The sequence below is a fragment of the Bidens hawaiensis genome, unplaced genomic scaffold (assembly GCF_021521415.1).
Source record: "Bidens hawaiensis isolate Kalapana, Puna unplaced genomic scaffold, B.hawaiensis_p1.1 tig00000284_1, whole genome shotgun sequence".
Lineage (NCBI taxonomy): Eukaryota > Viridiplantae > Streptophyta > Magnoliopsida > Asterales > Asteraceae > Bidens > Bidens hawaiensis.
In genome coordinates, this window is record NW_027491022.1 from 5,097,670 (window position 1) to 5,115,448 (window position 17,779).

The window sequence follows — 17,779 nt, forward strand, 5'->3', positions numbered from 1 at the left end:
AGTGGGAATGAGCACCTTGATACTAACACCTATTTGTATTGAGCATGAATAGCTTGGTTAAAGATCTAATCATTTATAATATGTAAAGTTATACATACCTTCTTATCGGTCTTCTCTAAAACCATGGACCCTCCCCCTTACCCATGTACTATCATCACACATTTCTCCCCCATCACTTTCATAAATGTAGCTTTCTTCTCATACTAATTGTATACATGCTCATGGATCACGAGACTTTTTTGTCATTTCTCTGTCCCTCACCTCCATCCATGCCTACACTCTGTAAGACTAAAACCCCCGCTACAAATGACCTAACATTTAACTTCAATTAAGCATAACCAACAACTTTCAGTCACGTGCTTTAGCACCTCATCTTTTCAGTGTGCTAAAGGTATAAGTTTGATAACATCATTCAATTTAGCGGCGTAGCTTTTTTAACTTGAGAAGCTTTATTATTTGCATTTGGAGCAATGCGTAGTTTGTCTATGTGGATTGTTGAAATTTGCTATTTCAGTCCAAAAGTTTAAAATTCATCATTTTCATTCCCTAGAGTTTATTTTCATTATAATTTCTGCCCCATAGTTTGTTAAAAACCTGCTAGTTCAATCCATAATATGTTAACAAGATAGACGAAAATTACAACGAAAATTAAACTCTAACAAAAATAGCAAATTTGAACAATTCATAAAGACAAAAAATCACATTTGGTTGGGTTTGTTTGTTAAGACGACAAAGGATGAAACAAGTAGAATTAAAACATAGAAGTAATAATCGCCATATTAGCAGTAATAATAATAATAATAATAATAATAATAATAATATTATTATTATTATTATTATTATTATTATTATTATTATTTCCACAACAACAGAGATCAAACACAAATTGGGGGAAAAATTAGGGGTCGTAGAAGTAAGCGTAACCCCTTGTTGATCGATGGACGACTTGGTAGCTTACTACCTACCACCGGCAACCACCACCACCCACTACTCCTACCAGCAGCCTCCTTTGGCTTCTTACGCACCGCAATTGTACAATCAAGACGAGGTTCGAACGCTCTTCATTGCAGGACTCCCTGACGACGTCAAACCTCGTGAGATTTACAATCTGTTCCGTCCTGTCACCTGCGTAGCCCTAGTCCTACTCAAACACAGGTTATATTCGGATGAAATGGAAACCAATTTATTATCTTATCTTTACTATTTGATGTTCTTGTATCTAATCTCTATGGATATGGATGTTCTACAGCCATTTGGATTTGCTGTCTTCGCCGATCAGCCTTCTGCACTTGCAGCATTGCACGCCTTACATGTAAGAACAGTATTATTCACACATCTATCTCATTACTTTTGCTTCTTCTGTGTGATGATAATAACAACTTTTTAGGTAGCTTACTTTGTTTTTCCAGCTCATGTACTCTATGCTAAAACCCTAACATCATATGTCATCATCCTTAACGGCAAATCTTAAGTCGCAAACCATTGGCATATGTTGTAACCAGATTTTTTATTATTTGCAATATGTTAAGCTTACCTAAACACGTTTCAGTTTTTTGGTTTTGAAGTTGGAAAAATTGATCATTTGCTCTATTAGCTATTAACCAATCTTGTATCTAAACCTGGAATTTTATTTTTGCATAATAGTTCATTTTTCAAGATAATATTTCTTCAAAATAGCTATAAGCTTACAATAATTTTCAAAAATATGTATTTTTTTTTTGGTGGTAAATATTGCCATAGTTGTTATCGGTTGGTCTCACAAATATTTAAAATGATTACAACTTTATAGACTCTCTAGAATAATGGATTACAATGTCTTAGTATTTGTTGAAATTTGAAAAACATGTTTTTTTACTGGAACTCTTTAAATTACTTGAAAATAAATTATTATGACCACTTTATCAACAACAAGGTATTCAAATTTGATTTTGTATAAAAACGTTATGAACTTATCAACTATATAGACACAATATTAAATTGCAACTATAGCAAAAGCCAAGTCATTACTGAATTACTGTCATTTTCTATTGTTTTCTCTTTTGTTTGTTTTCAGGGGATGGTCTTTGACCTCGAGAAGGGGTCAACATTACATATTGATCTTGCCAAATCAAATTCAAGGTCCAAACGCTCAAGAATAGGTATAATAACTGCCATACACAGTCCATCTTTTGATACTTAGCTGGTAAACATATATGATTAAACTTGGTTAACTGTAAAACCAGATGATGATAAGCATGGATCTGACAAAAGGGCAAAAGGGTCTTTTTCAAATTCAAGAAGCGTTTCTGATCCGGGTGAGTTACTACAATTAGGTTAGAGAACACAAATACGTAGATGACTTAAAAGCTTACTACTTTTCAAGATGTTAGTTGTGCAGTTATTATCTGATATGGATATAGGTCACACACTAGCGAGTTAGTGAGGGGTAAAAATGTCGTTTTATAAGCTCACATTGCACATGTTTTGCACATGATTGGGCACTAGCAGGTGTTGGCAGCGTTCACGTGTCTGGATTGAGTAATACTGCTTACAACATGATTGGTTATCCACCTGCACAAAGGTCATCTGCACTGCTTAAGCACAATATTTATTATTTTTAACTAGAAAATGTTTTCTTAAACTGTAACTTGCACATGTTGTTACATGATTGCTTGTTGCTCAAGTAATTAAGAGGCTGGAGAAACGACACATATCTTCATGTAGAATTAGCAACTTTTTCTAACAAGATACTTGTTCAATTGTTTAGTTACGGAAACTCTGATATAAGAACCGAGAACACCAGTGCAAGATCGGTATGCTTTATGTGTTGCTTTTATTATTATTTATTTTAAATTTGGGATTGTATGTGGTATTTAATTTATATGCGTGATCAGAGAAACTCATCAGCTCCATGTCCGACAATATTTGTGGCTAATTTGGGACCCGCGTGTACCGAACAAGAGCTTACTCAAGTATTTTCAAGGTTTGTGAACATTTTATATGATCGTTTTTTATTTTTTATTATTAAGTTTGAACTTGGAATAATTTTGTGCTTGTTACTGTCATTGTTAATATGCAGATGTCGTGGATTTTTGAAATTGAAGATTCAGAGTACATATGGGACACCAGTGGCGTTTGTTGACTTTTCAGTATGTTGTTTTTATACATATATTTTGAATGTCTTCATTTGGGTTTGTGTAGGCCTGTAAACAGGGCAGGAAGTTCGTTATGTTTGTTTATTTAATAAGCGAATGAACATGAACACATTTTTTGTTCAGTTAGTTAAACGGACAAACATGAACACATGTCTTTTTTGTTCATTTATGTTTGTGAATGTTCGTTCATTTTACTTTGTTTAGGTTCATTCATGTACAATGGTTTACGTTTCTTTACGTTCGTTCTTTTACTTTCGTTAATTTACTCATTTAATTATTTTAGGCCCATTACAATGTAATATAGTTTTAATGACTTGTTAGACCCAACACTAAGTTTGTTTATCTATGTTTAGTTCTGTTTACTCGTGTACGTTTGTGAACCGTTTGTTTATATTTTTAGTGAACGATCATAAACGAGCACGAACACGTCCGTTTTCTTAATGAACGAAAACGAACAAGAAAACTCTGTTCTTTAACTGTACGTGTTTGATTGATTGTTCAGTTGAAGTTAGATAAACAAACACAATCATGCTCTGTACGTGTTCGTTTACAGGCCTAGGTCTGTGTCAATATTCTAATTTTTATACATGATGGAAATAAATAAATAAATAATAAATGATATTGATATTTTTGGCAATATGTTGCAGGATACTGCGTGCTCTAGCGAGGCACTAAATCATTTACAAGGCACGGTTCTACGCTCATCAGTTGCGGGTGAAGGAATGCGGTTAGAATATCCTTTAAATCAGCAGTTGCCTTCGTTGTTTGACCTGTTTGTTGATATCGATCCCAGAAAATATCATGCGATTCTTGAACCTGTGAACCCATTTAACTAAACGGGCCATGATCAGGTCAAACCGGTGAACCCGTCTAGCTAAACAGGTCGTGATCAGGTCGAACCATTTTAAACTGTTTGTAATAAGGTCGAACCGTTTTAGCTAAACGGGTGGTGATCAGTTAGAACCCGTGAACCCATTTAGCTAAACATGTGAATTGTGATTAGGTCAAACCTGTGAACCCGTTTAGCTCACCGGGTCGGGTCCCTTTTAGCTAAATGGGTGGTGATCAGATTAGGGGTGGTGATCAGTTAGAACTCGTGAACCCATTTAGCTAAACATGCTGTGAATTGTGATTAGGTCAAACCTGTGAACCCGTTTAGTTAACCGGGCCATGATTAGGTTGAACCTGTCAACCCTAACTAAATGGGTCGTGATCAGGTAGAGCCCATGAACCCATATATAGCTAAACAGCTTGTCAATGGTGATCAGGTTGAACCTGTTTAGCTAAAAGGGCCATGATTAGTTCGAACTTGTTTAGTTAATCGGGTCGTGATCAGGTTGAGGATCTGTGAACCCGTTTAGCTAAATGGGTTGTGACTCGTGACTCGTGATCAGGTCAAACCCATGAATCCGTTTAGCACAGTCAGGTCGAATCTGTGAACCCGTTTAGCTAAACAGGTCATGATCAGGTTGAACTTCTGAGCCCATTTAGCTAAACCGGTTGTGATCATGTTGAACCCGTAAACCCGTTTAAACAGGTCATGATCAAGTCGTAACTGTTTAACTATTTACTAAACGGGTCATGATCAGGTCAAACCTGTGAACCTGTTTAGTGGCTAAACAGATAGTGGTCATGTGGAACCTGTGAACCCCTTTAGCCAAACGGATCATGATTATATCATCAAACCTGTGAGCTTACTTAAAAGTAGTTTTGTCTACTTTTCTTTAACCAGAAACTTAGATTTGCTAAATCGAGGATGGGGGTGCGAAGTAAGAAGTCTAGGTAAATCTGGAGTTCTACAATGGTGTTAAGGTAATGGTTGGAGTATTAGGACCATATTATGTAATATGAGGCTACTTTTTGTACTTACATAATGACTTTTTTTTTTATTTATATATTTTTGTATTTTTCTTTTTTGTTTTATTTTGACATGAACAGCTGATGTGGCGTACTCTCTTATTATTATTATTATTATTATTATTATTATTATTATTATCAGTCTATATGCGGTGTGACACATGGGTTGAAAAATTATTTTTAAAACATATTAATAAATATAATCTATGAAATTTTAAAAATCAAATAAATATGTAATCAAGTAACTTAAATATTGACATAAAAGCATAAGATGACTATTAGTTTGTCCATAGTTATAATAGCAAAAGGTATTCCAATATTACCAAACGGAGCACAATCATTGAATGACTTTTACTCAAATCTCCTAAAAAATAATCTCCTTTATTCACAAGATTATCTTATTAAACATAATCACTTTCAAAACACATCCAAACAACCCCACAATGTGTAAAAAAATTTGTTGTTCAATGACCCATGCTAGAAATTATCCATTTTTACAATTATTACCTAAGGTAGGCTCAAACTGTTAGCCCTAGGACTACCACATAACACATTAGAGGCGGATTCAGATGTTGCATGCTAGTTTGGGAAACATGGTTCGGTTGTGGAAACTGAAGATGTAAGAAACTTATTTTCAGTTAATATATATGCTATAAGAAAGCACCACTGATATGTTATAAGTTAACAACAAAATAACTGAAGAGGTGTAAAATTTTAATTGTGGCAACCTGAATATATATTTGTGTGTGTGTGCATACATATATTTCATATGACTCGTGCATAAAGTTGTTAAACTCGTGTCTAAACGAGTCAACTGGGTCGATTAGTTGTAAAAGTTTTTATGAGTTACAAACGTCTTAAATACAGGGGTTGATGATTGTAGTGAATGAGTTAAACGGGTAGGTGCTGGCATATTTAGTTAAATGGGTTAAACATGTCATGCTGAAAAAGAATTTACAAGTTAAAATTTAAAAGTTCAGTATTTGATTCAAAGTATACGGGACAAATTGAAAATATATTCGTAATGGTTATTATGTTTTACTTGTATGACTTAGGATATGTTTTATTATTTAACTTTGGAGAGAAGATGCAAAAAATCAAGATGGTCTATAGTTAACTATGGTTGTATACAACACAAGCTTGTCTAAGTTTGATCGAGAAAAAAAAAAATCAAACATGATCTTAGCTTGGGCCTGAAATAATATTCTATACGTAACAAACTTAGTGAAGCTCGATGTATGCAAATTGGTCTCGTACATTGAACGAGCTTCAGTTTAGTTCGAGCGTGTTCTAACTCATTGGCATACTCTCTATAGTCTAGTGTTTTTTTTTCTATTTGTAACTGATGGCGTGGGTACCCCTACCCACGAGCTAAAAAAGCTTAAGAATAAAGCAACATCAAACACAAGCTTATAAGCCAGGGAAGCTTAGGAACAAGAAAGCAATAAACATAAGCTTCCAGACAGAAAGCTTGACACTTGCCCAGCAAGGTCTCTAAGTTGGCCAAGAAGCTCCTTCTACAGTAATGCCAGATAAAGTCATAGCTAACAAAAACTGGTGTCTGCCATAAAGCAAAAGCAACAAGAAGACAAATAAAAGTTGAGCAAAGCTTATATGGAAATGGCATACACCCAGCTTGCGCAAGCTTAAAGGAAAGCTGACATTTTCCTCTTAAGAAGCTCCAGCTTCCCCCGGGAAACTTTCGACTGCCTATATAAGGAAACTTCACCCAAGGTATTCTCATTCCATCTTCATCCGTTTTCTCTTAACTCTCTATAAACTCCTACAACCTTATAATCGTATCATATCACTGATTCTCACGTCAGATGTTGATCGTAGGAGATCCCCTCCTACGGTGAGACTAACCGGTCGTGTTTTTTTCGTTGTTGTTAGCAGGTATAGAAGCTTTGGTTCGGAGATACTCTTGGACGACCATATCCTTATTGTTAGCTACCGCCTTGTAGCAACAAGTGGCGCCCACAATGGGGCTACGCTACTTAGAACAAAGAATTCCGGTAGTTCAGCTCCATTGTACTCAAGCATTATCCTTTCATGGCTGAAAAGAGTAATTCCGGCAAGAGTGTTCCTCCGAATGATGATTGGCCACTCGAAACTCCTCCCCGGAGGAAAATATTGGCCGTAGTTCGCCGAGGACAAGCAGACCAACCGCCACGTCGTCACAATCTGAGTTCCAAACACCACTCTCGACAAGAAGTGGAATCTTTTCTCCAGAAGTGATTTTCTACTTCCGGTGGAGAGAATAGATATGACGTCAGAGGGTGTTAAACGGAACTTCCTCCAGCTCAGGGAGCTGACGAATAATCATGCTCAGGAGGAGCGAGCTAAGGGGGTGAGAATAAGGTTGGATTATACCGAGGAACCTGAAATTACGCCCTCCCCATGCCTAGTCCATCAAACATGAGCACACCTTCTCCTTCGAGAAGAAACGCTCAAGGACTCAGCAGCTCACAAGCAGAAGGATATGAAAACATGAACTCTCCTTGAGAAAGAGTGAGCCTCACAGGTTCGCCCATCACTCCTAACGGAGCAAGAGAGTACACCATGGAACAGCTTTTTCAAAGCTCACCCGCTGGAGTACCTCTCCCAACTGGCAACTCTTTGGCAGAAGCTCTTATGTCACTCCCTTTGGCAAGCAGTATAATGACCTCACCTATAGTAGAAGCTACATGTTCCATGCCACAAGCTTACTTGCAACCAGGTCTTATGTTGCCCAGCATGACGTATCCTCATATGGCTGCCATCGTGATGTTCCAATATGGCTAACCTTGGCAAGGGAGCTGATAGTGGCAAGCTTCTGAAGGCTTCCCTGTCACAATCCAACCTGTGGTTACTCAAGTTCCAAGTATTGTTACCATCAGCATAGGTGACCTAACGCATCTGGAACCTTATCAGCCATACAATCCTTCAACCTTGTTATGCTTCTCATAACAAATAGACAACTTTATGTTCCAAACTAGAATCAAGATGCCAGCCAACATAAAGGCTTATGATGGAACGGAAGATCCCGAAGATCACTTTCAGATCTTCACAGGAGCAGCTACCGTTGAAAGGTGAAACAACGCTGAATGTTTCACATGTCCATGCAAATCCTAATAGAACCTACAAGGCTTTGGTTTAATTCCCTTCCATCAAGAAGTGTAGCTTCCTTTGATGACCTGTACCAAATCTTCCTAGCAAACTTCATCCAGTAAAGAAGGTGCACCAACGACGTTGCAGTCCTACACCAAATCAGGCAAAAGGAGCATGAGGACCTCCAAATCTGCATAGAAAGATACAAGAAAGAATGTTTGAACTACAGTGGTTCCTCAGAAAAGATGCGTGTGTCAGGTTACATGAATGCCATCAAGGTAAAGAAGCTTGCGAGAAGATTTCATGAGAACATCCCCCAAACCATGAAAGAAGCTTTCGAAAGAATAGAAGCTTACCTTCGAGGGGAAGAAGCTTTGGACAATCAAGAAACAAGAAAACGTGACCCGGGAAGCTGGAGAAACCACTCTTCAGAAGGACAGAAGCCTCGATTCCAGCCCTTTGTTAAGAAGCATCCATCGAAGCACTACGAACATAGAAGGTCAGATGATAGAAGCGGCTCTTCTCGCCAATAAAGACCTTAAGAGAAGGATAAACTAATCTTCTCGGTTCTAACCAAAACTCCACAAGAAATATTGGCAATTGAAGAGGTTAAACATAACTTTAGTCCTCCTTGCCCGTTGTCCAAGCCAGCAAGCAAACGTGATGCAGGCAAGTTTTGTGCCTTTCACAATGACATCGGCCATCAAACCAATGATTGCTTCCAGCTGAAGAAGCGTATCGAAGACGCTGTCCAAAGTGGGGAGCTATCTCACTTGCTGAAAGATCCTAAAGAAGGTAAAGGGAATGGGAAGAACGTATTCGGAGTAAACATGGTTCAGCTTTGTAACAAAAGGCAACGAACGCTAGCTTGGAACCAACAAAGCATATGCTTCCCTCCGACTGACCCTTACCACAAAGTCACAAATCCAGTCATAGTGGAAGCTGGGCTGAATGGCTTCCCCATAGATGGAGCCTACATGGACTGTGGGTTAACAACGGAGGTGACGTACAAAAAATGTTTCCTTCAACTACCTCAAGAAATCAAGAAGCAACTCCAGCACACAGAGAGTTCTCTCAAAAGCTTCACTGGAGAGAAGGCGATTCCCTTAGGGAAGCTCACTTTAGACGTCAGGCTCAGAGACGGAGACCTCTCTCGAGTAGAGAAGCTTACCTTCACAATGGTCAGGTATCCTTCTAGCTATAACATACTCATTAGTAGAACCGGAATTTCCATTTTCGATGCAGTAGTGTCTGCATCTCATGGTATGATGAAATTTCCAACCGCGGGAGGAATAGCTACTTTGGCCCTAACGCCAGAAGCTTTACTAATAGCAGCTACTGAAGAATCATGGGAGCTTAAGGAAGACATGGAGGATAGCCTTGTAAGGGAAATAAGCATCAACTTAACTTACCCTAAACAAGCTATCAAATCAATAGTAAGCTTCCCTCCCAAACTATGAGTAAACTCATAACTCTTTTGCAAAGTAATAAAGACGTTTTTGCATGGTGTCCAAATGATATGACAGGGGTTCCAAGGGAATATGCTGAACATTCCCTGAACATCTCACCCACACATAAGCCATTTGCTCAAGGAAAAAGAAGCTTAGCAGCTGAAAGAAGCTTAGCTGCCTGCAAAAAATTAGACAAACTTGTCAAAGCTTATATCCTCCGAGAAATAAGATACCACTCCTTGATTGCAAATCCAGTTATGGTCAAGAAATCCGATGGGTCGTGGTATATGTGTGTGGACTTTAAAGACCTTAAAAAAGCTTGTCTCAAGGACAACTACCCCTTTCCAGAAATTGACTAGAAGGTAGACTCCTTCACCGGCATCCAATACAATTGCTTCCTAGATGCATACAAGGGGTACCATCAGATTTTGATGAAGGTCGAAGATGAAGAAAAAACAGCATTTCACACTAACAAGGGGATCTTTTGTTATAAGAAGATGCCCTTCAGATTAAAGAATGCTAGGGCTATATACCAACGTTTGATTGACAGAACCTTCTCCGAACAAATCAGTGGAAATATGGAAGCTTACGTCGACGACCTGGTCATCAAGAGCAAAAGTGAAGAAACAATGATCAACGGCATTGAAGAAACCTTCAAAAACCTAAGGAGAATCAACATGAAGCTCAATCCAATCAAGTTTTCTTTTGGTTTAGAAGAAGGTAAATTCTTGGGACACCTAATCGATAAGCAAAGCATAAAATCTAACCCAAGTAAGGTACAAGCTGTCCTTGACTTGAATTCTCTAAAGTCCAAGAAAGAGGTTCAAAGCCTCAACGATAAGATTACTGTCCTTAAAAGGTTTCTTTCTAAATCAGCAGAAAAAATCTCTACCTTTCTTTAGAACTTTGAAAAACTGCACGAACAAGAAAGACTTCCAATGGACTAGTGAGGAAGAAGTTGCCTTCCTAGCCTTAAAGAAGCATCTAGCTTCCTTACCTGCTTTGACAGCTCCTCAAGAAGGAGAAACAATAACAATCTATCTTTCTGTAGGAAAAGGAAGCTATCAGCTCTATGCTTATGGTTGAATGAGATAGGGTCGAGGTCCTAGTATATTTCATTTGCAAAGTGCTAAAAGAAGCTCAGCTCAATTACACGCCTATTGAGAAGCTCATTCTAGACCTCGTTCACACAGCCAAGAGGCTGAGGTGATACTTCCACGCTCATCAGATGAAGGTGATCACCGACAAGCCCATAAGGTCGATTTTGGAAAACCCAGAGATCTCAGGAAGGTTAGCTAAATGGGCTATCGGTTTGGGCGAGCATAGCTAGGAAGTCAATCAAAGGTTAAGTTCCGGCCAACTTCCTAGTTGAAACACAATAAGAGCCCATGGAAGTAAATGAGCTTGAAGAAGGTGAACCTGCCATCCCTCTAGGAAAATGGACGCTCTATACCAATGGAGCCTAGAGTATATAAGGTTCCGGAGCTGGTCTTATAATCACAGACCCCCAAGGAACCGAATATACTTACGCACTCTGACTAGAGTTTCCATGCTAACAATGAAGATGAATATGAGGCTTTGATTGTAGGGTTCCGCTTAGCAAGAACGATGAAGATTCAGGAATTAAGTGCCTTTGTTGATTCAAGATTAGTAGCCAACTAAGTTAACAACGATTTCAAGGCAAGGGAACCTTCTATGCTGAAGTATAAGTAGAAGGTCAAGGAACTTATGAAAGAATTCAAGAGCTGTTCAGTGTCTCAAGTTTCTAGAACTTGAAACAAGCAAGCTGATGCTCTCAGCAAGCTAGCTTCTCTGACCTTTGCTCATTTGACAAAGAAGGTCCTGGTGGAAGTATTAAGATCCCTCTCCATTGAAGAACCAGAAGTACAAGATGTCATTGAAGAAGAGGGGGATATTTGGATGGCCCCCCATCTTAGAGTTCCTCAAGGAGGGGAAGCTTCCTGATGAAGAAGGAGAAGGTATACAGTTGAAGCTCAAAGCTAAGCAGTATGTTGTGGAAGAAGGTGTCCTATACAAGAGAGGATATTTGAGCCCCTTGCTACGATTTGTAGGACCAGATCAAAGTAATTACCTCGTAAGAGAAGTCCACGAAAGCATTGTGGAACACATTCCGGCCCAAGGTCAGTAGTAACCAGACTGATGAACCTGGGATACTATTGGCCAACAATGCACAAAGACTCGGTCGAAGTAATACACAAGTGTGAAGCTTGCCAGCTCCATGCTCCCATTATGACTAATCCAAAGCATAACCTGGTACTCATCAAATCCCCTTGGCCTTTCCACAAATGGGGAATGGACATTGTCGGTCCCTTCCCCGAAGCAGGCGGGAAGGCCAAGTTCTTGCTAGTAGCTGTAGATTACCTTACCAAGTGTCCATAAGTTAAACCCTTGGCTTCCATCACAGGGAAGAAAGTGATAAACTTTGTATGGGAAAACATAGTTTGCAGATATGGGCTACTAGGTGAGATAGTAACTGACTATGGGAAGCAATTAGCTGAGAGGCCATTCAGCCTTTGGTGCAAGGAGCTAAAAATCAAGCAAGTCTTTAGCTCGGTTGCCTACCCCCAATCAAACGGCCAAGTCAAACGAATTAATCGATGTATAGTAGATGGCATTAAGGAAAGATTGGGAAGGTATGACAAGAATTGGGTAGAAGAACTTCCAAGTGTTCTTTGGGCCATCCAAACAATATAGAAAACATGTCACGGCAAAACAACCTATAGCTTAGTCTTCGGATCAGAAGCTATGATCCATATTAAAATTGGGTTAAACCAAAGAAAGGTGAAAAGCATTAATCAAGAAGCTATTGACTCAGAGGTTCTGCTTAACCTCAATCTCCTAGAAGAAGCCCGTGACCAGGCTGCCATCAAAGAAGCTAGGTACAAGAAGAACCTGGAAGCCTTCTACAAAACGTGAGTAAGAAAAGAAACGTTCAAGCCCTGGGACTTGGTGCTAGGAAATAACGAGGCCAATAAACAGTCTGACACTAGGAAGCTGGGACCCAAGTGGGAAGGTGTCACACCCCCAAATTTCGACTAACGGAGTTATACCGCAAGGCGTGTGACATACCAGGATCTAGCTCATTAGTTATACCAAACAACCAAATTAAAGTATTCATAACATTTATTTAAGTCTCATTCAAACTTGAGAAAACAAAATCCAAACCGACAATTTAAAAGTGTTGCGGAAGCGTTAAAGTAAGTGTTTTAAGATAAACAATAAACTATGTGTTTGAACATGCGCAACCCATCATGTATAACAATGAGAAATAAAAGTTCATGCGACGAGTGTGACACCTGACATATGCAATGCAACCCGCTCCTTAGCACACTTAGCAACCTGAGCAAGTATAAATACTCAAGGGTCAACACGAGGTTGGTGAGTTCATAAGTTGTAGTAAAAAGTAATATATATAGTATAGATAGTATACGTAGCATTAGTTGTATATGTAGATTTAGCACTTTTCAAATATACCAGGGTAGCTAACCCATTTACAAGCTACTATACGTTTGAACCGAAGCCGACTATCTGTATGCCTTCTTACCAGGTATATCACAAAACACTGGCGGTGTATGTTAGAACAATTTATACCCGTCCGACCTCCAGTCGAGTTATAGCAGGTGGGGTTTGTCAAACCCAGTAGTACTACTTAAATTTCCCCGCGATCCCATCCTAACGGTTCAAGGTATGTAAGGACTTTAAGTGATACAGTCGAGTTATAGCAGGTGGGGTTTGTCAAACCCAGTAGTACTACTTAAATTTCCCTGCGATCCCATCCTAACGGTTCAAGGTATGTAAGGACTTTAAGTGATATGAGGGCATCTAGTATACACATGTGATATATAAGAAAATACATCAATCCAAAGTAAGTCGCTGCGTTTTCATCCAAAAAACCAGTAGGTAAGTATGTCCATGTTTTCAATCCAGAAAACAAGTAAGGAAAATGTTTTGTTGTTTTCAATCCAGAAAACAAGTAAGGTAAATGCTTTGTTGTTTTCCATCCAGAAAACAAGTATACAAAAATAGTTTTGTTGTTTTCAATCCAGAAAACAAGTATACGAAAATAGTTTTGTTTTTTTCAATCCAGAAAACAATGAGGAAAAAACATGAACTCACCTGGTGACGCGTGTAATAGACTTTTCTCAAACCTATGTATGCACTTGACTCGTTAACTGTTACCTAGTACAGGTGTTTAAGTTATGAGAGTGTGTTTAACAACCAAGAGAATAAGACTCATGTATGGACACACACACAAACACAAACTTGACCCGACGACTCGTTGGTGATATTAAGCAATGTCAACTATAATAAAAGTCCTACCATGTATCCACATGTCATTTCATGGCAAAGCAACCATATATTCATCATACAACCTAACTTATGATCATTCATTAAACGAGGCAGATTCTAGCATGTACAAAATGATTTTATTTACTATGTAAAACTCAAAGATAAATTATACAAAATTTATCACAGTAGACTATATGGACAAGGTTTCTCAAACAATTTTCATTATATTTTTATCATATAGGAAAAGCTAAAAATAATTCAATCATTGCAGATAGGTACAAACAGTTCAGCAGATTGCGCAACAAAAAGTATTTTCATGGTTCTCTCAACTATCCAAATTATGCAAGGCCAATTGGGTTGTCTCCTAAATTCATAATACTAAGTTCCAGAAGTGGAACCAACCCATTTGGCTTTATCAATCTCAAGTTATGATGTCGGGAAGTTAGACCAGAAAACATCTTCCCGAATCAGATTAGACACGCAATCTTGTAAAATCATAAAAACCTATCTTCTGTATATCCAAAAATTACAAATCATAACTTTCTGGAAACCAGACTCGACGAACTATATCCTAGAATCAAGAATTTATTAAAAATCATCGTTTATCATCAAGTTACAATAGAAACAATAAGTGAGTACAAATCTGTCCAGAATCCAATCTATCATGAACCTTAACTAATTCATGTTTACACTAACAAAAACATTCTAAATCATCAATTATCAATCACACTGTCTTATAATGGTTATATCACTGAGATTCTCATGCCAAGCACCTCTTAACATCAAAAGAACACTTAACAAATCAGTAAAACAACGGTTAAGAGATGGATACTTACAACTAACGATTGCTACTATGTAAACACAACCCCTAGCACTTCCAATGCACCCTAAGCTTCCCAAGTGACCCAAAATCTCTAGGGTTTTATCCAAAAATGGCAGAGGTCGATAATATGAGCTCTAGGGTTTTTAAAATCGTTTTAAGCAACTTTTCACGATCTGGCAATCCCCCGTGCGGCACGAGGGATTTAGCCAAATCCTACGCACGGCTCGGGGCGCCTTAGGTTTTATTTTATTTTATTTTATTATATTTATATATAATAATAATAACAATAATAATAATAATAATCAAAGCATGAACACGCAAAGCAAGTAATCACATAGCACGTACATGTATTCGTTTACGAGATTGACATTTATCACCAACGCGTTCGGACCGAATCTTGTGTGTGACTCGTTACTGACTCATGTAAATGTTATGCGTGACGTGTAATATAACGGAGTTGGTGTGACATTCATGACAAAACGAGGTACACTATATTCATTACGTAACAAGTAAACGATAAATCGGTTAATTCGTAGTGCTTAAACGAGTAATCGACCGATACTAACTATGACCCGTATACATAATGAGGGGTCATATACGACTTATATATATGTTATAGAGGCTAACATGTTGATATTTAGGCCCTAGTACGTTTAAAACTCTTTAAACGAAAAAAGGTTTCGTTTATTGATACGCTATAAGCTTAAGCGCAATCGTTAATATCAAAACAAGCATTGTAGCATCCGTTAAGCCGAAAAAGACTTATAAAACACTTATATGACATGTTCTAAGCAATCCTTGAAAATATTTTGGAATTTTACAACGAGTCAGTACGTTTTTCTTATTTTACAAAAATAAGCTGAAAAACACTCGTTTTTACGTTATTTCTCACACCCGAATTAATTTTCTTGCGAAAAACCGGACCCGAACTAAATTTTAAGTGGGCTTTTCATGTTTGGGCTTGTAAGAATAGATAAATTGGCCAAAACAGCCCATTAGGGGCTCCATCAAAGTTCCGATCGGAACCTAACCACCATACCCCACCTTTTTTGTTTTATATAGCTTATACTACAAGCTTTTGTTATCAAATCCAATTCTCAAAAGTTTGAAGTCCAAAGCAGCTCCAAACCCCTGTTCTCTCCACTCCCTTTCCAAAACCCTAAGGTAAGATCAAATTTCATAAAGATTTAACTAAGTTTGATGCTTATAATTAACATATAAACATGTTTTAGTTAGTTTTAAACATGTTTAACCATCCAAAAACCCTAAAAATCAAGTAAAATTATGTTTTGATGTTAAACATGTTTACAAACCAGGAACATATACTTTTTTGGTCAAAAACGCGGATTAGAACATGAATACAACGTTTTTACGGTTAGAAAGTTCGGTTTGAACCCAAAACCGAAACCCTAATTATCAAGGCTGTTACATGGATGATTTATGCTTGGTTTGATGTTATATGATATGTAGATATACTGAGTTTGCAACTCGAGACCCGGAAAGTCGTTTAAGCTAGCAAAATTCATCGAAAACCGACAAGGTAAACCCGTAACACTCGTTTAGGGGCTGTTTAGTATTAGGTTGTGACGTGCTTGTTGTTAGCTTGTGAAAACTTGCAGGGACATTAGGGATCATATAAATGAGTCCCTGTTCAAATTTGGTAATTTTTCGATAAACGGAGAATATTTGGTGAATTTATTTCCGTTTATGAGCGTTTATTTGGGAAAAATAGCTAAACATATTGAAAAATTCTGAAACTTGGTTTTGGAGTTTGATATGGGATGGTAAGATCACTGGTAAAGTTTGGGAATCATTGGAAATGCCTAAGTATGGTTTGTGCAATCATGGTTAAACCGAATTTTAACAGCCGAAAAACGCACAAAAAGGCATTTTGTCAAAAGAGTTAGATTCTGGAAATTTTGCAGGGGCTATGTAATAACATTAAGGCCATTGGTAAAAATTATTGGATTTTTCGGAGGTCGTTTGATATAAACGGGCCATTTATTACACGATTATAACCTATTAAATGAATTTTTATAAATAAATAATTAATCATAAAATTTCTGGAAATATTTTTATAAAATTCTCCATGTCTTAATGTATTTTTACAAAAATTTGCATAATTTATATATAAGTACATATTTAGTTATGATTAATCAAAGATTTAAATTATAATTGTTTTAACGAAACCGGCAGTTTTGTGTTTAACGGACTGACTGGTATGTCAAAATGTCAAAAGTGGTCAAATATCATATTTTTGAATGATATTGATAAAAACGAACTTGTTACGAAAATTCCGGACAAATCGGGTGGATTGGGCGCGTTTTGTATAATCAAAACCGTGTGAAAACGGAAACGAACCCTGCGATCAAACCAGACACCGAAACCTTAAAATTCTTTCATAAATCAAATCATTTTATCAATCAATATATTTACTTAAGTTTATGTGATCTTACCTAATCCCGAAACGTATAAACGATCAACTGAGCTAGGCTCGGAAAACGGTGAAACCGAGCCAAATGCAATTTTAAACATTTCATAGTATACAACGTCACAATCTAAGACTATGGTCATGTTCTGGGCCTAACAGCTATACCCAGATTATCTATACAGCCCGACTTAGCTTGAACACTGTACTAGTATTAACGATACAATACCGTTTATAGGAATCAGGCTATAAACGAGGCATCTGACTTATTGATACGTAATTTCTGTGCGAACTACGATAAGGTGAGTTTCACGACCCCACTTTCTAAACTGTTTTACGAACTTTTGGGGTGGAAGGCATGTTTATACACGTTATCGATCTAAAAACGATTCGGGACATAAAATATCTGAACAATTATATATGAAAAGTCCCTACAAACATAATGATTGACTACGTGCTGATGAAAGATGATTATTATCATTAATTGATATATTAAGTGGAGATAATACGAATTTGCAAAACATAATGAAATTACACGTAACAGCAGATTTATACAAACATGTTATGTAATGTTAAACATAACTAATTTTGGAGACAACGTGGTCTGTAATGGCCATGGGGATAACGTGGCCTGTGATAAATAGGGGGCTATTGTGGGCGGAAGGGGGGCCACAATAGTAATAAA

The 17,779-nt window shown here is 37.6% G+C and overlaps 1 protein-coding gene across 1 annotated transcript; it reads left to right on the forward strand.

Moving 5' to 3' along the window:
• Positions 1-937: 937 nt before the first annotated feature.
• On the forward strand, positions 938-4,024 carry LOC143619071 (uncharacterized). The gene is made up of 8 exons (XM_077091097.1): positions 938-1,312; positions 2,054-2,138; positions 2,223-2,294; positions 2,488-2,560; positions 2,747-2,792; positions 2,874-2,962; positions 3,059-3,128; positions 3,782-4,024. The coding sequence occupies exons 1-8, from the start codon at positions 938-940 to the stop codon at positions 3,968-3,970; spliced, it is 999 nt and encodes a 332-aa protein (XP_076947212.1). The 3' UTR covers positions 3,971-4,024.
• The last annotated feature ends 13,755 nt before the right edge of the window (positions 4,025-17,779 follow it).